Source organism: Periplaneta americana, chromosome 12, assembly GCF_040183065.1.
Source record: "Periplaneta americana isolate PAMFEO1 chromosome 12, P.americana_PAMFEO1_priV1, whole genome shotgun sequence".
In the NCBI taxonomy this organism is placed as follows: Eukaryota; Metazoa; Arthropoda; class Insecta; order Blattodea; family Blattidae; genus Periplaneta; species Periplaneta americana.
This window is the reverse complement of record NC_091128.1, coordinates 89603321-89628440: the sequence shown is the minus strand read 5'-3', so window position 1 is coordinate 89628440 and position 25120 is coordinate 89603321. Positions and strand designations below refer to the sequence as shown.

The following is a 25120-nucleotide window of genomic DNA, read 5'->3' as shown; positions in this document are numbered from 1 at the left end:
TGTATGCCATATGTGTTTGTATAGTTTGGCTGATGAATTTTATGTGCTTCAAAATGAATAGTAGTCTGTAGAGCTCAATTGATGAATTGTATATGCTGTAAATTGAATAGTAATGTGTATAGTTGAACTGATGAATTGTTTATGATTATAAATTGAATTAATCTACTTGATATGAATTGTACAATTTTGTATAGCTTAACGAAAGTATGCTTGTAAATTGAATTAATCTGTTTACTGTGTAATGTATATGTTTGTATAGTTTTGGCTGATGAATTGTATATGCTCTAAATTGAATAGTAATTTGTATAGCTCATCTGATGAATTGTTTGTGCTTGTAATTTGAAGTAAGTTGCATGATATGTATTATGAATTTTTGTATATCTCAACTGATTGAATTGTTTATGCTTTTAAATTGAATTAACTTAGTTGCTATGTATTATATTTTATAGCTCAACTGATAAATAATCGTTTGGGTTTGTAAATTTAAGAATCTGATTGGTTATGTACTGTATATTTTTAGCTCAGTGTGCAGACTCGCTGGCCTGCTGATCCGGAGCTACACTCGGGCTTGGTCTGATTGGTTGGTTTTTCCGAGGTTTTCCCCAGGCATGGGACTGATGCCAGGTGATCTATGGCGAGTCCTCGGTCTCACTTCACTTCATCCTCGTTTGGACTCATTACCTGGTTGGGTTTTTTTCCAAGGTTTTCCCCAACCATATTTCAAATGCCTGGTAATCTGTTGACGAATCGTCGGCCTCACCTCATCTCACTACATTTCGCCAAAACATTGTAAAAAAATTGACATTTAAATTGTAAAAAGTTGTAATTGTAATTTTGTAAAATTTTGACTTGTTCCACATCTTAAAGCTTTATTGTTAATGTAAGATCTATGGCATACAATAAATGAAATTAAATGAAAATACTAAAGGGTACGTGAGCGCGTCCTTGCGAGAGGATTTGGGTCTGCTGGGAAGAAAATACATCTGAGCATTCTGAGCTCAACACCAGTAGCCCACTTGTCTCACTCAATTTTTGAGTTACAAAATATGTCTAAAACAGAAAGCTTCACACAAAAGTTGTAAGACACAAACTTATATAATGCATCACCACAAATAAACATAAAACCGGTAGCTTGAAATCTGCAATTAAATGTTGCGTGAGAACTTCCGTTCATTGTTATTCTATAAGTGGAAATTATACTCATGTGTTGTATTTACTCCTTTTGTCTCTAACGTTTTCATTATTTTTTTAAGTTATTCACATCCTTGGTAAATATAAAAGGGGAAGAATGATCTTTATTGTTAAATTTAAGTTTCCATAATAAATGTATAAGCTTTCCACATCAGATACCGGAAGGTTTAAGGTGGAATTTGTGTATAGTAATGACGGTGTTTTGGAGAATCCTCGCTACTTCCATCATAATTTCACTATACATCCATAAAAGAATGCATAGACAAAGTTGTGATATGTGTAAGATTCGGATATTCTTACAATAAGAGAGAAGCATCAATTAACCAAGAATGAAAAACACCAAAGCACCTGAATCATGATCTAGGCTTAAGTTGTCATTAGGACCGGAAATTTCAGTTCCAATAAACATCCGTTTAGATTCTTTGTATATCTAAAATAGGTTTTATACAGAGAAAGTCAAATCTAAGTTACTGGTATTCTTATCAAGCCACGAGGTTGCTTCTTGAAGAGCGGCACGTTGAATTTTCCCCTGTGGTAGTTTGCTTTTAGCCCGGCAAAGAACAAAATGTATGTTTTTTTCCTTATTAGTTGTTACATTAAGTCGACGACACAATTCTGCTGGCACTGTACATTGTCAATCACAATACATTTTCTGAACTGCATTGAGAAAGATGTTTTTTCGACCAAATTTAAATACAAAGTGCAACAGTGCATTTTCCTCGTTGAAACGTATCTACTGAAGAAGTTGTATTTACACAAATTTCGACGGCGCATTCCAGAGGCTACACAACCATCGAACAAGTGTGTTATTAGTTATTACATTATTAAATAAAGTGGTACCTCTGATTGAGGTTCTGGCTGATATGTACATCTATTATCAGGCAGTATATCTCACTTAACGATATGTGTCAGAAGAAGAACAATTGTTTGTATACATATGAAGTTTGTTTAGTGTAATATGTAGCTAGTCGGCGATGTGTGCAATGGAGGGGGAAAGTAACTGGCCACCCTACCCCATTATCTCCTGGCATAGTTGCCTTAAAGTGGTGCTATGTTGGTATCACTTGTGAGGTTCAGACCTGTCTTCGAATAGTTGACTAAACAACAAATAAAGTGGCGAGAAGCAGGTTCCGTTTCCGATAAGAAGAAACTTCGAACCGTAAATATAACTCGCACTTCTTTTACAGTATATACTGTACATTTCAACAAGAAAAATGCGTTGTTGTACTTTATAATCAACTATAATTGAAAATACGTATTTTTTTTCAATACAATTCAGACATCTCACTAACGGAGACTGAAAATACAAAGTGCCAGCAAAACTGTGTCGCCGGCTTAGTACAAACAATTAACAAGAAAACCTCACTCCTTGTATTCTTCGCCGGCTTAGAAGAAACAACCAACTGAGAAACCCAATGCACTATCCATCAAAAAGCAAACTCGTGACTCGGTAAGAATACCGGTAACTTAGGTTTGACTTGCTATGTAGGATTCTTAGTTATATTAAGAGCAGCATTTAAGACATAAAGTTGTAGTGCTTGGTATTTTAAACAGATAAATTATATATTATGTTACAATGTTTTATAAATTATTCAATAATACATTCAGAAAATCGTTGTAAAGAACATTTTACAGAGCTCTCTCTAGCTCTCTGCAACTGCTACAATCTATCAGTACAAATAAAGAATTAATGTCCACTGACAGTTTACAGAGGTTTAAGAGGATGGTAGGTGAAATTTCTATTTTATATAATTTTTTAAACCAGAGACTTGATTTTTATAGGCATACTGCTCTTGATATCAGTAATAACGAGTTTGTTTCATGTTTATTGGTTCAATAGTTAAAAAGTTATTTAAATTTTTAAAAATAATTAGCATATTTTCAACATTTTTCTTCTCCCCCAAATTTTAAGCATCATATCTGAATCTTTTTACAATAACTTTGATCTCTTTAGAAAGTTTCTATATTCTCATTTTTTTAGTAAAAATAGAGAAAAAATTTAACCTATCCATATTCAAATTTATAAAAATTACAGATTGTAAGCACACATTTTATTTTGTATTCATAAATTATTTTCTTTTTTGAAAAATAAATATGCCAACATAACTTTGTTACGTATACTTTAAAGAACATGTAGTAAAAATTTCACCTTCCTAACATAAAATTTGTGGAATCCTTAGCAATATGAATTCAGAGAATTGGGCAAAAAAGTACAGGAAAAAGAATTTAAAAGTTTGAATGCATTTGAACTTAATGAACGTAGCCTTTTTAAAGACGGCATAATTAATTATACAACCACTTTATGGTTCTAAAGCTTGGTCAAAGTGTGAAGTAGGCACCATAGTTCAATTTTCTCCAAAAAAAAATATATTTTTGAGAAAAGATTACTAAATTTTCACCCATTTCCTCCCTGAATGTATTGCGGTAGAATTACTGATTTTTTTTTCTTTTTCTGAATAGTCTAAAGCTTAACAAACTGTTCGTCATTGTCTTGTCCCAGCCATACAGACGGACTGAATTTAGATTGCGAACATATGTTTAAAACTATGACACAAATCAAAACATCGAATTCTAAATTTTGTCAACAATAGTAATATGCGTTACAAGAGCGGTATGGTGCTTCGAAGTGTTCTATCAGGTGAATCAGCAGGACAGTTCTAGAGAATATCTGTGGAATATTGATAAGAACACTGTTGTCTTATCTACTGATAACACCAAACATCAATTTTTGTAGTTGTTCGAGAAAAGGAATAAATATTTTTCATAAATTACAGCCGAAAAGATAACTTAATTGGAGTTGGTTACTCAGTTCAGATAAAATATTGCCGTTACAGTCTGTGGCAGATATCTCGCCTATTCAGACATTTTAAAAAGGTATCAGCATTATTATATCTGCTCTAGTATGTTCAAAAGCACGTTGACTCTTCCTCTCTGGCATCGGGAATTTTTCTCCGATCCACCGATCCTTCATCATATGATAACACAGAATTCCTGCATGGAAATATCGTATGTACTTCGGTACACTGCTATAATATGATATGCGTATATAATCACTTAGTGATTTAAGACGGCACTCATTCCGTCGGATCCTGGCCATTTAGTTACTCCTAATGAGTGAACCTCTGCACATTAGTGTATTGGACATTGTGCCATTGTCACACATCTGTAACACAGTGCATGAGTGCTGGTCACTAAAGGGAAACTAAGTGGTGGAGCTTAAACTGAGAGGATTCAATCCGGCATCGGGTTCGAATTCCGAGCTGGAGAGAATTTTTCTCCGCTCCACCGATCCTTCAAGTCCACACCTGTGGAGTAGCGATTAGTGCGTCTGGCAGCGAAACCAGGTGCCCCGGGTTCGATTCCCGGTCGGGGCAAGTTACTTGGTTGAGAACATAAAATTTACTCTGTCACACGTTAAAAGTGTTAAAATTGTTTAAAAAGGTGTTTACCTTCGACAGACGGCCCGTTTCGACGCTATTTGTCGTCGTCTTCAGTGTCTCTTGAACCACTGCTGATTTTGGCTCTGCGATGTGCAGTTGTCGATGGTAGGGGTGGGGGTGTGTTGTTCCTATGGTGGGGGTTGGCTGTCTGTATGCTATGACGTATTATGATGTCAAACAATGTGTGCGTATTGAACTGTAGCTGCGTATTAAGTATGTAATGTGGGTGTGCTATTGTGTTCTTATATATTTCGTATTGTTCTAGGATATTTAACTGTAAACTTTTTGGCGTGATGTGTAAAATTTCCATATCTGTTTCTATATTATTGTAGTCATGATTATTGTCGATAATGTGATCTGCATAATTTGATGTAATGTAAGGTTTGGTTATAGCTTTAATATGTTCGTTGTATCTTGTATGAAAGGATCTTCCTGTCTGTCCTATGTAAAAATGTGGGCAACTATTGCATTTTAATTTGTAAACTCCAGTTGAATTATATATATTTGAATGTTTAGTGTGGTTATTTAAGTATTTCTGTGTTGTATTATTTGTTTTGTATGCAATTTTGTACTTTAGTTTTCTGAATGAAGTTGCGATTTTGTGGGTATTGGTATTGTGCCGTGATATGTTAATGTTATGTATTTATTCTCGCGTGCTGTTTGTGTTGGTTTGGTCTGTTTTTGTTTTGCCTTTTTTATTAGTGTATCTATTATGTTAGGGTTGTATCCATTGTCTTGTGCTATATATATTTTAATGTGTTTAATTCTTCAGTGTAGTTGTCATTGTTCATTGGTATATTAATTAATCTGTGTGTCACTGTACGGAAAGCTGCATGTTTATGTTGTATGGGATGATTTGATGAATTGTGTATATGTGTTGTGGTTGTAGTGGGTTTCCTATATATTTTGAATTCGTGTCTGTTATTTGTTTTGGTTATGGTGATGTCTAAGAAGTTTATAGCTTGCTTATGTTCCATTTCTACTGTATATTTTAATTTGGGGTGTATTTTGTTGAGTTGTTGATGTAGGTTTTCTATTTGTCTTTTGTTTCCATTATATAATACTATTATGTCATCTACATATCGATGCCAGTACATTATTTTCTCTGCGTGTTTGTTGTTGTCGGTATTTAGTATGTGTGTTTGTTCTATGTTGTGAATAAAGATTTCAGCTAATATACTTGATATAGGTGAACCCATTGGTAATCCTTCAGTTTGTGTATAGTATTTATTGTTATGTGTGAAATAATTTTGTTTAGTAATAATTCCTGTGATGTGTAAAATTTCGTTAATTTGAGTCTGTGTTATGTTATTTTTTATAAGCATTTCCCGAAGTATTTCTAGTGTTTCTGTTACTGGTATGTTTGTATATAGATTTACGATGTCAAATGATGCTAATGTTGTATTGTGTGGAATGTGTTTGTGTTTTATTTTGTTAACTAAGTCTATGGTGTTGATTATTGTTGTTGGGTTTTCAAATTGTATACTATTTCTTATAATGTTGTCTATATATTTCGCTAATTTGTATGCTGGTGCATTCTTGTAGTTAATAAGAGGCCTGATTGGTATATTTTGTTTGTGAATTTTTGGTAATGCATTTAGTTTAGGTGCGTGAGGTTTAATTTGTTTCAATTGTTGTTTTTTGTTGTTAGGTATGATGTGAGTGTTTTGATTTATTGTATTTTTGACTATTGTTTGATATTTTGTTGTTGGATCTGTTTTTATTTCTGTGATGTTATTTTCGTGAAAAAAATGTGTTAATTTTATCATTCATGTCTTGAGCATTCATTATTACAGTGCAATTACCCTTATCAGCTTTTACAAATGTCAAATTGTGTGCTTGTTGTTTCTCTCTTAATGTCTTTATTGTTTTAATTTCGTGCTTATCGGTTAAAGGTTTGTTTATTTTATCTATGTTTCTTAATAAATCTTGTCGGATGTATTCTTGGTGTTGTGGTTGTGTGTTTTGAATTGCTGTTTCTGCATTGATGATCATTTGCATTTGTTGTGTTCTTGGTGTCTTGTTGTATTGTAGGTTATGTTTTAGTCCTTTTTCAAGTAATTTCGTTTCATTTTGGTTAAATGTTACGTTGGTATTGTTGAATATCTTAGGATGGAATGTGTGTGTGGTGTTATATTTGGTTTTTTGTTTATGTGTTAATGTTGCCAGTTTGTTTCTATGTCGTTTCTTTATCTTATCACTTATTTGTGCTATTACTTTGTTCGTATGTAAAATAATTTCCTCTAATTGTATATGATGTACTATTTTTGTTAACTGCAAATGTCTTATATGCATTTGTATTGTGTTTGTTTTTCATGTGATGTAAATATTTTATATTGTTTTGTATGTAGATTTTCTCTGCTGTAGCTTTTGTTTTCTGTGCTGGGTATGAATTGTTTTTTATGTTTATGTGTATGTAATTGGGTATTATGTCTCGTTTGAGGCATTCTTGATTAAATATAATGTTGTGGGATGTCTTATCACTTTCACTCGCGTGGTTCGATATTGGTGAACTAAATGACTTATATCGTCGTTATTCATTGATTAAAGTTCTCTCTTGGTTGAGATTTTTTCCGGAGTTTTCCCTCAACCCAATATGAGCAAATGCTGGATAACTTTCGGTGCTGGACCCCGGAATCATTTGACCGGCATTAACATTTTCATCTCATTCAAACGCTAAATAACCTAAGATGTTGATAAAGCGTCGTAAAATAACCTAGGCCTACTACGACCGATCCTTCATCATATGATAACGCAGAATTCCTTCCTGGAAATAATGTACTTCGGTACATCGCTATAATATGAAAAGTTAAAGTTCATAAAACAAAATCACTCCTACATTTTTCTTTTTCCGATTTCAGTCTAAAGTTTTTGCCACCCCTGGCATAGAATATTGCGCAAGCGTTCCTCTTTATAAAAAGATTAGCAGTCTCTAGTTTTAAAGTCTCTTCTTATTGCAAGAGTAAATTTCTGCATAAACTATCAGTTTTAAAACAATCGACTGGTTAACAGTACTGCTGTCTTCTTTAAAAAGAAATGTGCTTAGAATATTATTATTATGTCACTGATATGTTTCATAACAACATGACTTTAAAAACAGGTTTTCATGAGTAGAAAAATATTAGACATGACTGCAATATACGAATTGCTATTTTATGTAAATTTATGAAAAATTAGTGACATGTGTCTAAATCGTGGGATTTGTAAATTAAGTCGGATACCGTACAGGACTATAAAAATGCATTTTGTGAGCAATTCAGAAAACGAGCGTTTATCTTATTATTTGGGGTCACAGTAAATTAATAACTACATTGTTCAAGAAAATTAACTTTAAACTTCAATATCATTTCCAACATGAGAACGGATTTGTTGCATACCGGTACGTGTTTTCTTGACAATATTTCTTGGATTTATCATAACATAACGAATAGTAATATTATGACACACGACATTTTTATGCAGTTCTAAATTGTAGCTTGTCATTTTTTCGCCATGTTGACTGAGAGTTACGTCACTGAACAATACATACATTTAAATGCGTACGACAGAGAATAATAGAAGCATCGTCATCAAACAAGTATTGGCTCCTCATTGACCTTAATGCATCGTTTCATTAGTCTTCCTAAACTTCTTTTGTCTCTTGGAATATATTTCATTATTTGCTTTGGAAAAAATCCTGGTTTCATTCTCTTAACAGGCTGCTTACATTTTTTCTACATTTCTGAGTGTAATTTAGAGTAATAGAATCGGTTAGTTGGTTATTTAACGACGTTGCATCAACTACAAAGTTATTTAGCGTCGGTGGAATTGGTAATGGAAAGATGGTATTTGGCGAGATGAAACCGAGAATTTTCCATGTTTTTGCCTGACATTCACCTTATACTAGTTGGGGAAAACTTAGATAAAATCCAACCAGGTAATCAGCCAAAGCAATGTAATACAAACAGTGTGGAATAAAATAAACATCAAAGTTCACAACACACAATGAACTATTATAGAATTAAAAAGTCAACAAAAGGCAATATAAGGAACACAGTAATAGAATGGAAGAAGATCGATTAGAGAAGTGATACAGGAGATCGGCCCTTAGATGGAAAAAAGAGAAAGAGGAAGGCCAATTAAACGATGGGTGGAGAGTGGGATACATAAAATGAAAGAGCTTGCACTGAGGAAGAAACAAAATACACATACTACAAAAAAAGAAGAAGAAGAATTATATACAAGGACTACAAAATATGAGAACAAGATTTAGATAAAGAGCTCAGACTGATGATAAGGCTTTAGGAAAACGAATAAATGATGATAATGATACACTTGGGGTGTATTATAAAAGGTAACATGCTGCTACCAGGAAGTCAAAAGAAGGATAGCAATTGCTAAGGAAGCTTTTAATAGAAAAAGGAGCTTCTTCTGTGGACATCTGGAAAAAGAACTAAGGAAGAGATTAGTGAAGTGCTTTGTGTGAAGTGTAGAATTTTATGGGGCAGAAACATGGACATCACGACGAAGTAAAGAGAACCGAATAGAAGCATTTGAAATGTGAATATGGAGAAGAATGGAACGTGTGAAGTGGACAGACAGAATAAGAAATGAAGCTGTGTTGGAAAGAGTGGGTGAAGAAAGAATGATGATGAAACTGATCAGGAAGAGGAAAAGGAATTGGTTGGGTCACTGGCTGAGAAGAAACTGCCTAGTGAAGGATGCATTGGAAGGAATAGTGAACGGGAGAAGAGTTCGGGGCAGAAGAAGATATTAAATGATACACGACATTGTGGATCATATAAGGAAACAAAGAGGAAGGCAGAAAATAGGAAAGATTGGAGAAAGCTTGGTTTGCAGTGAAAGACCTGCCCTTGGGCAGAAATGAATGAATGAATGAATTATTAATTAATTAATTAATTAATTAATGATCACTATTGTCATCGTCGATTAATCTATTACACATTGTTGCCAAAGCAGATCATTGAAAAGGAAGTTGCAAAACTGCAGTATTGTGTATACATATGGAGAAAGTTACACAACGCAAAACTGCACGCATTGTGTTCTTCACCTGACATAATTAGGAACATTAAATCCAGACGTTTGAGATAGGCAGGGCATGTAGCACGTATGGGCGAATTCAGAAATGCATACAGAGTGTTAGTTGGGAGGCCGGAGAGAAGACCTTTGAGGAGACCGAGACGTAGATGGGAGGATAATTTTAAAATGGATTTGAAGGAGGTGGGATATGATGGTAGAGACTGGATTAATCTTGTTTTGGATAGGGACCGATAACTGGCTTATGTGAGGGCAGTAATGAATCTTTGATTCTCTGAAAAGGCATAAGTAAGTAAGTATTGTGTATACATTCGCCCGAGCGGCATAATAGGCTAAATTTGTAAGAAAGGGCTACTCTGGGTGGTTCAATCTTTCAGTTTGACCTTTGAGGTTATTTTAACAAGAAACTATTTTTGAAAGCACAGCTGCGACTTAGCCTAGTCTACATAAAAATAGAAGTATTTAATAGAACAATGTAGTTTTTTTTATTTGTGCTACTTCCGTAACAGTTACTATTTTGCTTTATTTCATTAACACCTAGCATACGCTGATTTTGGAAATTCATGTATAGGCTAGGCCTAAATAGATACCTTGAAGCCCCTTACACTTTTGTTTCAATAAGTTTTACGTCGGTGTCAAAATTAAGTATAAACTACATTTAACTGATAAAAATTATTTTTGATATGTACCGGTATGTAGGCTATGTTTAGTCAACAGTACGAAGACTGGTTGGAACCTCATACGTGACGCCAATAAGGCATCACTCATGAGGGAACTAGGGCAGGACATAGGCCTAATGAGGTAGAGTGGCCTGTTCCTTTCTCCCTTCATTGCATACGTCGCTGTTTCACAACTCAGACTCAAGGTGTAGTATGTAACAATATTGCTCTTCCTCTGACATCAAGTGAGATGTATTGCCTGATAACAGGCAAGAAGTATCAGGCTGTGTTCTGTTGTCTACATAATTTTCTCATATGAATTTATATGGAACGAAATCGCCATTTTGTACCCTTTTTTTTTTTTTTCCTTAAACAGATCCATTATTGTAGCATTATATTCCTTGTAAATCATCCCCAGATGAATTAGCTGACCCGTAAATACTGAATAAAAATGTCCACAATACATTAGGAGAAATGATTGTATGTAGATAAAAACTATGCTAAAAGTCACCAAAATACTGAAAAAAGTATTTCCTTGAAAATATCGAAATAGATTATTGCAGCATCACATTTCTTATAGAGATAGAAGTGAAACCAAGAGGAAAATGGAATATTGGCAGGAGAAAACATTTTAGCCATCAGTTTTTAACCGAACTTAATTAACCTGAAACAATCCAGTGGATCTTTGATTTTACGAAACACTCTCTTCTATTCAACAATTTATAGTACTGTATGACTGTGACTCATTGTAACTTAGTTAAAATGATCACATATCTTATCTTCAAGTATCGAGCCTTTCTAGCCGTCCTGTCCTCACTAGGCCTACCACAAACCAGCACCGTACACAAATAGCACGAATTGTGTGGTCAGCACTGTACAAGATCATCACTTACGACAACAAAGAACAAACATAAATTGAGAGACACAGTCAAAATATTTTCTATCTGGATTCGAACTTAGCTCCGTTTCGTTTATAGCTAGAAACTCCGCTGCATGAGCTACAGCGAGGACACGCCAATAAGAAGAAAGGCAATTTATTGAAAATTAATTTTACTTACATTTGACAAAGATTCACACTGTAGATCTTAGCAACAAACCACGTCTATGTTCGTTCGAAATTTGAACCAGATGTGATGTCTGCGCACTATCGTGTCTTTGTGATTGTTACCGGCTGGTAGTCGAGCTTCGCCGTAAGTGAAGGTCACACACACACTCACTCTCTCATTACATCCGCTCGCATTGAGCACTCCTCTTCGACTGTCTCTCTCCTGCTTTACACTCCTTATCGGTTTCTCGTAATCTGCGAGAGTGAATGTTTACCCACACCTGGATAACAAATCTCTCTTCTCTCGCCGCTGACGCGTCAACAAGATTTCACTAATCTTGTAATAATTTCTCAGACGCACCCCACGTCATCTCTGATACGCTATTTAATTGTTACTGCCAGTAGGTCCGCTGGCCGTCACTCTTTATTCCTAGCACTGCCAGGTGATTGTCTTCAAGGACCACCACTTTTGTTTTGGTTCATTTCACTCAAATGATATGTGATCAAGTGTGAATATATACACACCTTGAGACCCGCCTAGAGCAGGATTCTTCTCTGAGAGAAGAGAGTATGCATGTCGTGTTCTATATAATTATCTAGTTTCTCATTATGCAAAGTATCAAATAAGTAAATCTCCATCTTGTGGTTTTAGCATCCATTCGTTAGAAAGCTATGTTTCATGTATATAACTCCCGAATTAATGAACCGACTCGTAGATACTGATTACGAAAAAATGTCCCAAATAGTTCAGGACAAATCACTGTAGAACCACTGTACTCCAAGCAGGAGAAATTCTCAGGAGTCTGATGCGTGCGGAGGTAGGGTTGGTTGGGGTAATTTTGGTATAAAAACAGTCTTTTTTAAGTTTAGAGACCCATAGCCTGTTACTATGCTAAGATTTTCCAGTCAATTTTTTATATGATAGCACTGTGACCTTCTAGAGTGATTCTATTGCATTTCCAAGTATGTTTATACTCATTGCTTTAAAGTCCTTATAAAAATCAAAATTATTCCAACCATTGGTTATTGTGTGTGTGTATCCTAGAACAGAATGTAGAGGTTAGGTAAGCATTTAAAAATTTTCATTAGACTTAACAAGATAAAAATCATTGAGGCAATAGTTAAGTTCTTGATAAGGCTTATTTTGTAAACTTAAAAATCTCCCATTAAAATCACGGACAGAAAACACTTCGAATATTTATTTATCTTCCACCAATCCATAATTTGTGTAGGCCTACATGGCATGATCTGGAACGAAAACTAGGTTAGTTACTAATTAACCTAGAATTATACACGAATTATCCCAGTTTGTAAATTTTAATTGATTAACAGACTATTTATGATATATTGCTAAATTTATTAAACACATATTTTAAACATGAATTTGGTTACTGTATAACAGTTGGTTTTCCAGCAATATTGCTTTGAATATGATGTGTCATTTCATAGACGATAAATAAAAAACAGTTTTTTTTTACCAGGCAGTATCAACACAGTCTAATATATACAGTCACGAAGCTCAATACGTAGGGAATATGCATCCATAGATAGTTGGTAACCACTATGATCGCTACTATCGCCTCAGTGCGAAATAGTACCGGCACAGTCTATTGTTCCTAATACCCTCAACAACTCAAGCTTCGTAACTGTATATATTAGAATTAGATTGTGGTATCAGTGTGATCAACACAAAACTTTTTAACACTCCTTGATAGGTAATCGTGAAACAGAATTATACACACAGTGGGCCAAAAAAGGCACAAAATTAGAAATACTCTATTTTCGGAAATACATAACATTAATTTATAATGAATATACTGTTGAAAAAAGTAGACTTTAAAGATAATCAGGACTTTTTATTATGTTTTTTTAGGCTCAATTAAAATCTTATGGAGATCAATACACAATGATGCGAAAAATGTGATTTTTGAAGACTACTTATTACTTCAAAATGCAGAAACTGAATGTTGGTAAAATTAATATTAATTTATTAATGATCTTTCAAATAATCAAAATTAAAAATGATGCTCTATGTCGACCGCTATTTGCCCGCACAATCATTTGTGGCATCTTATCCATTGTCCAACACCACTGGATATCTGTCTTTGATCAAGCTGGTCCCAACATTCAATGAGGCGTTGTGTTAGATGTTCAATATTACGAATTCTTGTTTTGTAGTAAACAGGTTTTTGTAGTTGACTCCATACAAAATAGTCCATAGGATTAAGATCTCGATTTGAAACTTCAGCGGAAACCATCAGAGAATCTGAGAAATGCGATATTTCACGCAATAATCTCTCAGGAGGGATATCATGTCCGTATCTTCCCAATTAATCGTTGTACACTTGAAACAGATCATTCTCGCTGAGCGTAGTTCGTTACAATTTGATGGGCAGATAAATTATCATATTGGTGCAAGTGTTTAATGAAAATATTGTCTTCCTTCGTTAAGCGACCCATTATTCACAAAATGAGAACTCAAAACGGAAGAAAACAAATAATGATAGCACAACAAACGGCTTGGCCTGCTGAACTCGTAAGACCATAATGCTTAGTTCGGCATAAACGATCGATTTTGCACTGCCTTACAAAAAATGAAAAAATAATATTTAATAAATGGTAAAAAATTAAATATTACAGTACTTTGTCGGTCTACAAGAACTATTAAATATGCCTGTGAAATAAACTTTCAAGTGAAATCATTAGCTACTAGAATATAACCATTTAAATTTTGTGCTGGTTTTTTTGGCCAACTGTGTAAATATTAAATTGGAATATGTTTGAAGATTAGGTAACTATTTATTCAATAAATTGTAACTTATACCCAAATTACCTCACTATATCCAAATTACCCCCACCTATCCTATCTTATTGATATTATTAAACTTCACACGCGGTCCCAAGTGTCTGACATAGGTAGCATAAACATAATACATAAAATTACTATTCGTTTAATAACATTTGATTGATATACCACTCTTTAGATAAGGCATATGAGCTGTTTGACAGGAGAAAGAATGAGCTATCAGAAAAAGAGTTTGTTTCATGGTGGTTAATATTATACCTACAAATCTACTGACACGAAAGTACATCTGCCTCTATATCCATTGTTGGTATAGCCACGGCACATGATAAGGTCACAGGATAGTCTTGCCTCCTCTACTTAGCTCACTTCAAAATTAGTTACATGGAGCTCGGTAGAAAATATCCTGAGTAAATCTGTGATCGGTCAGGCTGCCATACAGCACCTTAAGACATTTGAGGGCGACATTAGGCCTATCTACCGTGTGAAACAATAGTCACTTGCCAAAAGGGAAATACATTATTTGAAATGACAATTGTAAGATCATGATAAAAACAATGACTACGCCAAGGACAAAGACGAGGACGACGACAAGGATCACAACATGAGCTGCGACAAGCACCACAACAAAAATCACGATAAGGACCACGAAATGAACCACGATAAGGATCACGATAATGAACAAGACCAACATAACGACTCTAACAAAGAAAATAAGGGCCATGATAAGGACCACAATAAAGATAACAATCGTCGCGATAAGGACCATAACAAAGTCAAGGATCACAGTAAGAACCACGACAAAGACAACAAGGATCAGCATAAGGCCCCTGACAAAGACAACAAAGACCACGATAAGGACTACGACAAGGTCAACGACAAGAGCCATGAGAGGCCTAAATATCATGACGTGAATCACGGTCCTTGGTACTTGTGATCCTCATCGTTATCCATGTCGCGGTCCTTATCGTGATCGTTGCCGTAGATCTTATAATGATCCTTGTTGTATTTGCCACGGTTCTATTCGTGGTCACTGTTGTCTTTATTGTGTTTTTATCGTGGTCCTTGTTGTTTTTGTTGTAGTCCTTATCATGATCTTTGTCACTACAATGGCTCTTATCGTTCTTGTTGTCTTTATCATGATCCTTATCGTGGTATTTGTTGTCTTTGTTATGGTTCTTATAGGCTACTGGTCTTGGTCCTTATCGTGGTCCATTTTGTAATTATTATCGTGACCCTTGTCTTTGTCCATATCGTGTTTCTTATATTGGTCCTTGTTTTCCTTGTCATGGTCCTTATCGTGATCCTTATTGTTTTTGTTGTGGTCCTTGTTGTCTTTGACAAGTCCCTTAACGTGGTTCTTGTTAGCATTGTCATAGTCCTTATCGTCTTCCTTCCTGCTTTTGTCATGGTCCTTATTAGGTATTTGTTGTCTTTGTCATTGCCCTTATCGTGGTCTTGGTATCCATCATGGTTCTTGTCGCGATCCTTATCGTGGCCCATGTCGTGGTCCCTACCATGATCATTCTCGTGGTGCTTGTCGTGGTCCTTGTTGGAATCTTTATTGTGGTCTCTGTCTTTGTTAGTGTCGTGGTCCTACAGTGGTCCTTGTCAATCTCCTAGTTCTTATCGCAATCCTGTTCCTTGTAATCCTTATCATGACCTAATGTCGTGGTTCCTTTCATGATCATTCTCGTGGTGCTCGTCGTGGCCCATGTCATGATCCTCATCGTGGTCCTTGTCATTCTCATAGTTCTTATCGCAATCGTGGTCCTTGTGATCTCTATCATAGTTTTCCTTGTGATCATTGTCGTGGTCCATATACTGATACCTATCAAAGTGCTTTTCGTGGCCCATATCGTCATCCTTATCGTTGTCCTTGTCCTTGATTTGTCCTTGTCATCTCTGACGCAGTCCTTATCGCGATCCTTTCATGGTTATTGTCATAGTTCTTTCGTGGTCCTTGACGTGATCCTTATCATGGCACTTATCATTCTTCATGTCGTGGTGCTTATCACGGTACATGTAGTGATCCTTATTGTGGTCCTTGTTTTTATCTCAGCCATTAGAGTAGTCCTTGTTGTTTTCTCTATGGTCCTTATCATAATGCTTGCTGCCATTGTATTGGTCTTTATCGTTCCACTTGTCCTTGTCATGGTCTTTATAGTGGTATTTTTTGTTTGTCATGGTCTTTAGAGTGGTATTTTATGTCTTTGTCATGGTCCTTATCTTGGTAAATTTCGAAGTCCTTATTGTGGTTCCTACCGTGATCCTTGTTTTGTTTGTCATTGTCCAAGTCGTGATCCGTATTGGATCTTTGTCGTGGTGTTAATCGTGGTCCATGTCTGTGATCCTTATCGTGGCCCATGTCGGGGTCCTTATCATGATCCTCGTCATGGTGCTTGTCGCGGTTCGCACCGTGATCCTTATCCTGGTCCTTATTGTGGTTCATATTGAGGTCCTTATTGTGATTCTTATTTTGAAACTCGTCGTGTTCCATGTTGTGATTCTTACCATAGTTTCTGTTGTAGTCTTTATCGTGGTTTATGTTATGATTCTTATCATTTTCCTTCCTGTGGTTCATGTCGTGATCCTTATTGTGGTCCTTGTCGTTCATATCTGTCCTTTTCGTGGTTCTTATAAAGGTCGTTGATATCTTTGTCTTGGTCCATATTGTTGCCCTTAATATCTTTCTAATAATCCTTTTCGTGGTCCTGGTCCTTGTCATAATCCTAATCATGGTTCATGTCATAGTATTAAATTGTAAACCTTGTAATGGTGTTTGTCGTGTTTCTTGTAATATGTTATCGTGGTCCTTACAAGGTTCCTTAATGTCTCTACCATGGGTCTACATTTGAGTAGCTTATTTCCAAAACCTAGTATTTTACTTTTCACAAATTTTACAGGAAAGACGAAAATCTGTCATTTTGTTTTGTGACGGTCAATTTTATTAATTCTTTTATTGAATCTTTTAAAATTTCTCTACTTTTTTCATTCAAAATTATGTCCAAAAAGAAATATTAACTTCCTAAATTTTACATTATTTTTAAAAACTGAAATAGATTGTTTGGGAAATAAAATTGAAAGTAACACACTTTAGCAACAACAATGTGCTCATGTTCGAGAAATTTGTAAAAATTCAAATTCAAACATCTTGAAAGGAACATAAATAATAATCAGACAGTTCAAATATCCAGATACAAAGTTATATCAAATCTTCATTTAGAAAGTCAATGTTGTTTTGCATTCCATCAGACAGGACTCCCAAAGCTTCTTTGTAGAAATCAATTTGATTCCATTGATGTCCCATGGACTGGAGGAGCTTTTTGACGTTTCTTATAGGAAATGTATGCTTGAAAATGTTATGGATAGTGTTAACAGCAGAGCAATATGTACTCCTGAATGTTATTCTGTTGGATGAAGATTCTGAAAGTAAAGTCTCAAAACTTTTGCGTCAGTGATTTTTAAATCTTTATCTGTCTTTAATGCTTCTCACACCTTCTCTTTTAATCAACAAAACTAATGTCAACTGTTGTGAACACAGTTCCCACTTTTGAAAGCATATCATCATACTATTGTGGATTCGGAATAGTTTCTTTCTTCTTTATCTTCCTATCCACTAAACCAAATGCACGATAGGCAGGCATGTAGGAATGTCCGCGTATAGGGAAGAATCATTCTAACTGTAGTTTTTGTTGGCAGAATCAAATCAAGGAAGTGAGCATGGTGTAGTTCTTATTTTGGCCAACACAAAAATAAAAAAAAAATCAAAGTCCCATCACATTGTTCAAGTATTCCTCACTTACTATATTGTTGAGGAAGTGATCCAACAGAAAGTTACTTCATTGCAACCTCTATCGTACTCTGTCTCTAACCATCTTGTTCAATGATTTTTCTGGTGTATTTATTATTATACCAAATGTGACTAAAGACAACGCGTATCATAAAAATCAGATTTATTATATTTTTTCATTTACTTAGGTAGTAGATTTTGGAAATAAAATGTAATGCTAAGCTAAACTTCGATTTTAAAAATAGGAGGTTTTGGAACAAAAAATAAATAGCAGTTCATATCATTGAGAATAGTAGGTTTTGGAAACAAAACTACTTTCTAGCAGTATTTTTCAACATTAAATAGTAGATTCTGGCACAAAATAACCTTACCAGTGTATTCAGAACATGAAAATCTATAGAGTTACTTATACAGTGTAAAAAAGTGTATTTTAAAAAATAGCAGGTTTTGGAAATAGCTACTCATTTGTCATTTCAAAATTAATATTGTTCTCCCACTTTTGTGAATGACCTTCGTGTTACACATTATATTTCAAACTTTCATAAAAGATAAACAATCAAGGAGGTAAAAAGAGACCTACACCAGAGACAGACAACTGATAACATTTTGCACTCATGTGTACTTTGGAATAGGATAAAAATAGGCCTGCGCATGCACGATCAGATGTCTTCCTGGCTACATCGATATCGCATGAACCATGCTGTAGAACTTTAACTTTCGACAATCAAGAGTCATCTCATTCCTTTTTTGGGGAACTGTACATACATAGGCTATATACATTGCATTACATACATGCATTGCTGTACATTAAATGTACATATGCAATTCCACTCATTCATAGTGTTCTGTCCAAGGGCAGGTTTTTCACTGCAAACCCAGCATTCTCCAATCTTCCCTATTTTCGCCTCTCTCTTGGTCTCCTCAAACAATTCATATACCGGTACTAACAATAAAACTGTAACCTACATTTCTCTGATAATTTTCGCTTTTACAAAAATAATTGGTTTTAACATATACATATAATTAATTATTCTGATACCGAAAATCGCAGTGTTTAAATTTTTGTCTGTATGTTAATCTTTTCACTCGAAAATGATTGAATCGATTTCTATGAAAATTAGTGTGTAAAATAAGTTAGGTCTCACTTAGATTTCAGGCTACATAACATCCAAAATATTTTCTTTAAATGGAGGATTTTAAGGGAGACTGAAATAAATCAGTCGAAATTTCTCACTTATTATTGCTTTTTAGGAAAATGTTTCATAATAATAATTGCTTTAAAATATTTCCAATAAGTTTTATTCAATGCAAAATTTTGATTGGACTGATCTTTAACGAGATATATCAGTTTTAAAATAACAATACGTTTTATGTCATTGCCGCTTCAGACTAATATGAAGAAGTGAAAACAGATGACTGCGTATATTTAAGGTGGCCTTGCACAATAGACAGAAGATATTCATTTAATACTATTTTTACAGATCATTATATTCTATGATATGCATATAAATGTTTATCACTATTAATATAAAGGGCAATTACAAATGATTCCAGGTTTTAAGTGGCTGCATGAAGAAAAATATAATACTTAAAATAATGTATGATACATAAAAATAAACAGAAACTGCCCAAGTTTCGGACACATCTTCACAAGTGTTCGATGTGGCTTCCTCTCGTTACACGACACACATTGATGCGATATTGAAGTTCGTCCCATACGAGCAGTAGCATATCCCTGGTAATGATCGTAAATGCATCTGTAATGCAATCCTTGAATTCAATCAAAGTTGCTGGTAGTGGTAACACGTACACTGTCTTTTACGCACCTCAGAGAAAATAAATCATAGACCGTTAGATCAGGAAATCTAAGAGACTATTGTAACAATGCTAAGTCATCTTCAGTGCATTGTCCAATTTAATGGTGAGGGAGTTCTGTGTTCAGGTGGCAACACACTTCAGTGTGCCAATGAAGCAATGCTCCATCAAGTTAGAATATGAAGTTATTGGAATCCTCAGTCACTTGAGGAAACAACCATTGCTGCAGCATAGAGTAGGTTCCATTCGTCCCATTTTACCTGGGACAGTCTTACAAAAAGTCCCACCGTCCCAAAAAAATTTCTCAGGGTGGGAAAATGTTCTGCTTTTTATCAATCTCAAAAAAAGGGCTTTACTTGTATCTTACTGAATACTAGAGACAGACTACAGCATTCGATCGCGATTATCTCAGAGCATCACCATAGTATTGTTTCCTTGTAAAAATATTAATATAGCGATGTTAGCATCCCTACCAATATGTTCTAGTATTCATGATGTAGTATGTAAAAATCAATTTCACTAAGTTAACGTGTGTTGAATTTTTCAATGTAATGTTGTTGTTTTCTAATCCCAGGCGTTTGACAATGAAGTAATTTGACCTCTTGTACTCTAATATATGTAATGTTGAAAGAGCCCAAACTTCTTGAACAAATCACAGTTTGTGTAAATATATTCAATGTGAATCTATTTCAGCAGAAAAAAATGACTGTGCATCTACTTCAGCAGAACATTCAATATAATATCCTTATGTGAAAAAAAAGGTGCGTAAAAATAACTATGCTGTGCTGAAAATAAAATACAAGTAGTTCAATAGTAGGTATTTCAGTTTAATAATTAAACTTTAATCAGTTAATAATGTTGAGATATTTTCTTTTCTTTTTTTTTTTTTTTTTTTTTTGTCTCCCGCTGTTTTTACAAAATATTCCATGTTTTTAGTGAAGTATTTTTCAAATGTCCTGGTTTTTAAATAAAATGGGAACCCTATTCTATAGCAAAGTTAAAAAATAGAGGTGATAATGGCACATTATTTATAAATGAAAAATATGACTTTGAAAAACATGTAATACGGTAGGTACAAAGATATAAAGAGTACACTTGACATAATGCACATACCAATGAAAACAGCTGTAACATTATTCAGAATGGAAACAGAACATAACTATTACTTTGGTACATTTGTTCTTTATAAGTTAAAAATGGCTATGCATCATCCCTTTTACTCAGCTGGAATACCGCAAATAATCTGGCACTAGGATTGTTTACTTACATAATCTTTTCTTTTGCTTCGCAAAGAAAGATGTTTTAAGTACTTGGTCTTCACAGATCATGCACTTATCTGTAGGTAGACAATCTATTCTGTGCAGATGTTCTGTGAGACAGTTATGTTCTGTTTCCATTCTGAATAATGTTACAGCTGTTTTCATTGGTATGTGCATTATGTCAACTGTACTCTTTATATCTTTGTACCTCTTATTTATTAATTGTCATTCTTCAATTTCTTTGTGGTCATTTTTCAAATTATTTTTTATGTTATGTATTTGTTTGCGTATTTCCAATTTCTGCTTTATATTAGCTCCTTTTTAGCAAGTTGGTCTACTTGTTCATTTCACCTATTTCCGGTTGTTATAGTTTTTATCAATTCCCTTATTTCATTCGTGGTTTCTGTTTGTTTTTTATAATTTATTGAACTGCGAATGGTTCTATTGCTGCTTTTGTATCTCCTTTCTCTTAAATTTTCTAATGAGGACATTAACAAAATTTGTCTAATGGTATTGAGAGATTCATTATTCATTTTGCACAATCACTTGTATAACACTACATAATTTTTTTTTAATTCATTTCATTACTCTTCATTGTACTTTCATCTATGTTTCTCTGAAATCAAATTGAGGGGCTAGATGCAAGAAGGGCATTTTAGAGGATGTGCCCTTTTTGAGTAAAATGCTTTATTGTGTTCTTTGATCTATTATGCATATGATCACCAAGTTGTCGTTCAATAATGTGATCATAGAGTTCAGGAGTACCCAAAATGTAAATGCATGCATAGATAACATTATTACGGTTTGAATTTTCAACATCAATTTTCTCAAAACTTGCATTTGAAAGAAGTGCCTTTCTTGCACCCTACTCCTCAATTGTATTTTATTTTTAAATTTATCATTGTTTTGTATTCTCTCTGCAAATCATATTGTATTTTATTTTTAATTTAACGTCTGCTTTGTATTCTGGATCCTAGTGGTCAGCCGTAGATGTCGGCCAGATGTCCCAAATTGTGGAATTAGTGATACTCTCTATTCAATGTGTTATTTGTATAGAATGTTTGACAAAATTATTTTCGTAACATGAATAAAATACTACACACAAACAGTACGAGAAATGTTTAAACTACTGTTTCTGTATGAAGGGTACTGAAAACGTGTATTTATGCGTAACTCTCGAAATATATAATTTTATTGAGTACAATATTTTCTTTATACATCATACAATGATAAAGTAAAAAATGTATATAAATAAAGAAAATCTCAGTTAATTCAGAATGAATAGTTTATTAAAGATTATGTTTTAACATAACGAATTGTGGATCACTTTCAATTATAAGTTTGCTTCAGAAAGTCTTTAAAACATATGATCAAGTAATTCTAAGGTGGAGTGTTATGATGGAAAACCTACAGTATATGAAATAAATTGTTCACAAATCTTACAATATACTGAAGGATATTTACGTACAATTTTGTGGAACAAAAATTCTACAGATTTAGGGAAATTTGCATCATCCTGAACTCTATTGCAATAATAACACTATTATAATTCGTGAAATCTTTTCATGAACTGCAGAGCAGTTTCAAGTTGATCCCCCATTACTGCAATTACTGTACTTGAAAAATTATTAGAAGACAATTTGTAAATTGATAAGATTTAGAGAATGAAAAGTTGTAGATTTTATAATGTAATATTAAACTTATCTACACATGAAAAACACCGCAGGAAGTGACAATAAAAATGTTATTGCCATTACTAAAACTTTCTCTCAGCAAATATTGGGTAGGAAATCATTAGTAACCATAAATACACCACTCCCCAATTATGCCACAGAGTTTCAGGAGGGAGGGATGATTATGACCCGCATTATAAGACAATTGCACAATAAATGATGATTACAAATTTTCTTCAATTAGATTCTTTTTCTTTTTTCTGTTGGGACAAACAGCTCACAAAAGACCAAGGTCAACCAGCTGGCTGCTGGCCTCACATCCACATGCCTCAGCAGAGGTGAACAATCATCCAACCAGAATGAAGGTATTATGTGATCAGCACTGTGATCACCCTCGGCTATTATGGCTGGTTTTCAAAATTGAATTTCACTACCTATTATAGCTTCCAAAATTCATCACTATGCTGGGTGACCAAAATTTCAAGAGAAAATTCTAGAGATGAACAAAACTAACTGCCGTTCTTGCTCGCTGTGTTCGTTATATTTGTCTTTCAAGTCTCGTCTTGTCATTCTCGTGCGCAAGTCTCGTTCATTATTCTCGAAATAGCATTTCATTGGCGTTGAATTACATACATCATTGAAATAAATAACATTATAAATGTTTAAATGAGACAAAAAGACAAAACAAAACAGTATCTTAGTTATCAAAACGTTCTGATTCTATTATATGATATTACCTATGGTTATATAAATAGAAAAAAAAAAAACAATTCTCAAATACATTTGCATTTATAAGAAACATAAAACATATCGTTAATATCTTTTTACTTGAGATTGTACACTTGATCTCAAACATACGAAAAGAAAATTCCTATCCTTTTAATAAGGACCTAGTAATTAAATAAAGACTGGGGAACGAATTATTATACACTGAAAGATAAAGTTGATGTTTCAAATAGGCTACTTGATTGTTTATACATATATAACAGTTGCTAAAGTAGATAAAAGTTCTGTCAGATATAAACAAATGTGGCGATTCAAGGCTGCTTGACGTTCAGGACTTCAGGAGTGATTAATCTTGGCATCTGTTAGTCTTGCTTTCTCGATCGTTGTTCATCTCTAGAAAATTCCTTTCCTATGAAGAATTACACCAGCACACATTCCATAATAGAGTCCAAGGCATGATGCCTCAAACTATGATGCTACAGCATGGGATACACTGACTATATACATAAGTGAAATCTGAAATTGTATTTACGATATTTATCAATTTATTCTGTGACTATGTACATTAGTTCTTCTTAACCCCATGTGCAGACCAAAACATTTCACTTGGAAAGTTATTCGTTTCAACAGCAGTATCAGTAAGATCAACGGTACATCTGGGGAGCAGTATATCAGAAAAACTGACAATGTTCTTGCAAATTTGTTTTGCAATAAAATTAATGAAAACTCCGAAAAGAAGGATAATAGACATAAGTTCACTTGTGTTGTTCTTACCGGAAAAATTTGGTTTCCTTTTCACCCTTAGTGAAAAGCAGCCCCACTATCATAGACAAGGTAAGGTAAGACTTATTACGGAGATAGATTAGCGACAAGTAGCTCCACTGTTACTGATATAAGGTTAAGCAGGGTTTAATGAGATAGATAGATTAGTGACATTGTCAGTGATAAGGTTGGGCAAGGTTTGATGAGGAGATAGATTAGTGACAAGTGATACATGTACAAATGATACAAGTGAATGTCAGGCCCAATATCCTTCTTGTTCCAAAACTCTTCAGTTCTTAGGGTTAATAGCAAAAACTTAAATTAATTTCAAAACACAGATAAGCATTAGTACGTTTAGATTTTATGATCTTAGGTATTAGATTGCATAATTACAATTTATATAAAATTAGAGTTCTAGCATAGCGGAGGAAAAAACTGACATTTAGCATTTCTTTGTCAGAGATTTCCGACAGCTGTCTGACATATATATAAAAAATGAAATGAACCAGTTATATACAGAATGTTCGAAATAAGTGTAAATATATGCTGAATAGTAAAGAACAATGAGAGGAACAATAAATAAATATTCCTTGTACATTTTGCACATCTCGTGTTTTATGCAATGAAAAAATCGGATGTTTTTAGCTTCAATGGTATTGTATTTTATTCTTCAGAATAGCCTGAATGAATCAATGGTTAATGACATCTCATTGACTGAGTGAGACTAGTGGCCAACAGGCTTGGAGCTCACATAGATTCTTCCTCACAGCTTTAAATTTCTTTGCAAGAATGCACAATTGCATACCTTTTAACCTTTTCTCTTCCTATTTTTCCCTTCTATCATAATCGTCATTATTATCATCTGCACTTAACATAAAGTCCTGTCATTGTGGTGCAATACTAAGTAGCTATAAAGG

At 34.1% G+C, this 25120-nt stretch overlaps 1 protein-coding gene across 1 annotated transcript in view; it reads right to left on the bottom strand.

The window, feature by feature from the left end:
* Positions 1-11781, bottom strand: part of LOC138710676 (leucine-rich repeat neuronal protein 1-like) — a 98316-nt gene extending 86535 nt beyond the window's left edge. The window contains exon 1 of the mRNA XM_069841730.1: positions 11386-11781. Coding sequence (XP_069697831.1) covers positions 11386-11387 — 2 coding nt within the window. The 5' untranslated portion in view covers positions 11388-11781. The remainder of the gene's footprint in view (positions 1-11385) is intronic.
* Positions 11782-25120: the final 13339 nt, after the last annotated feature.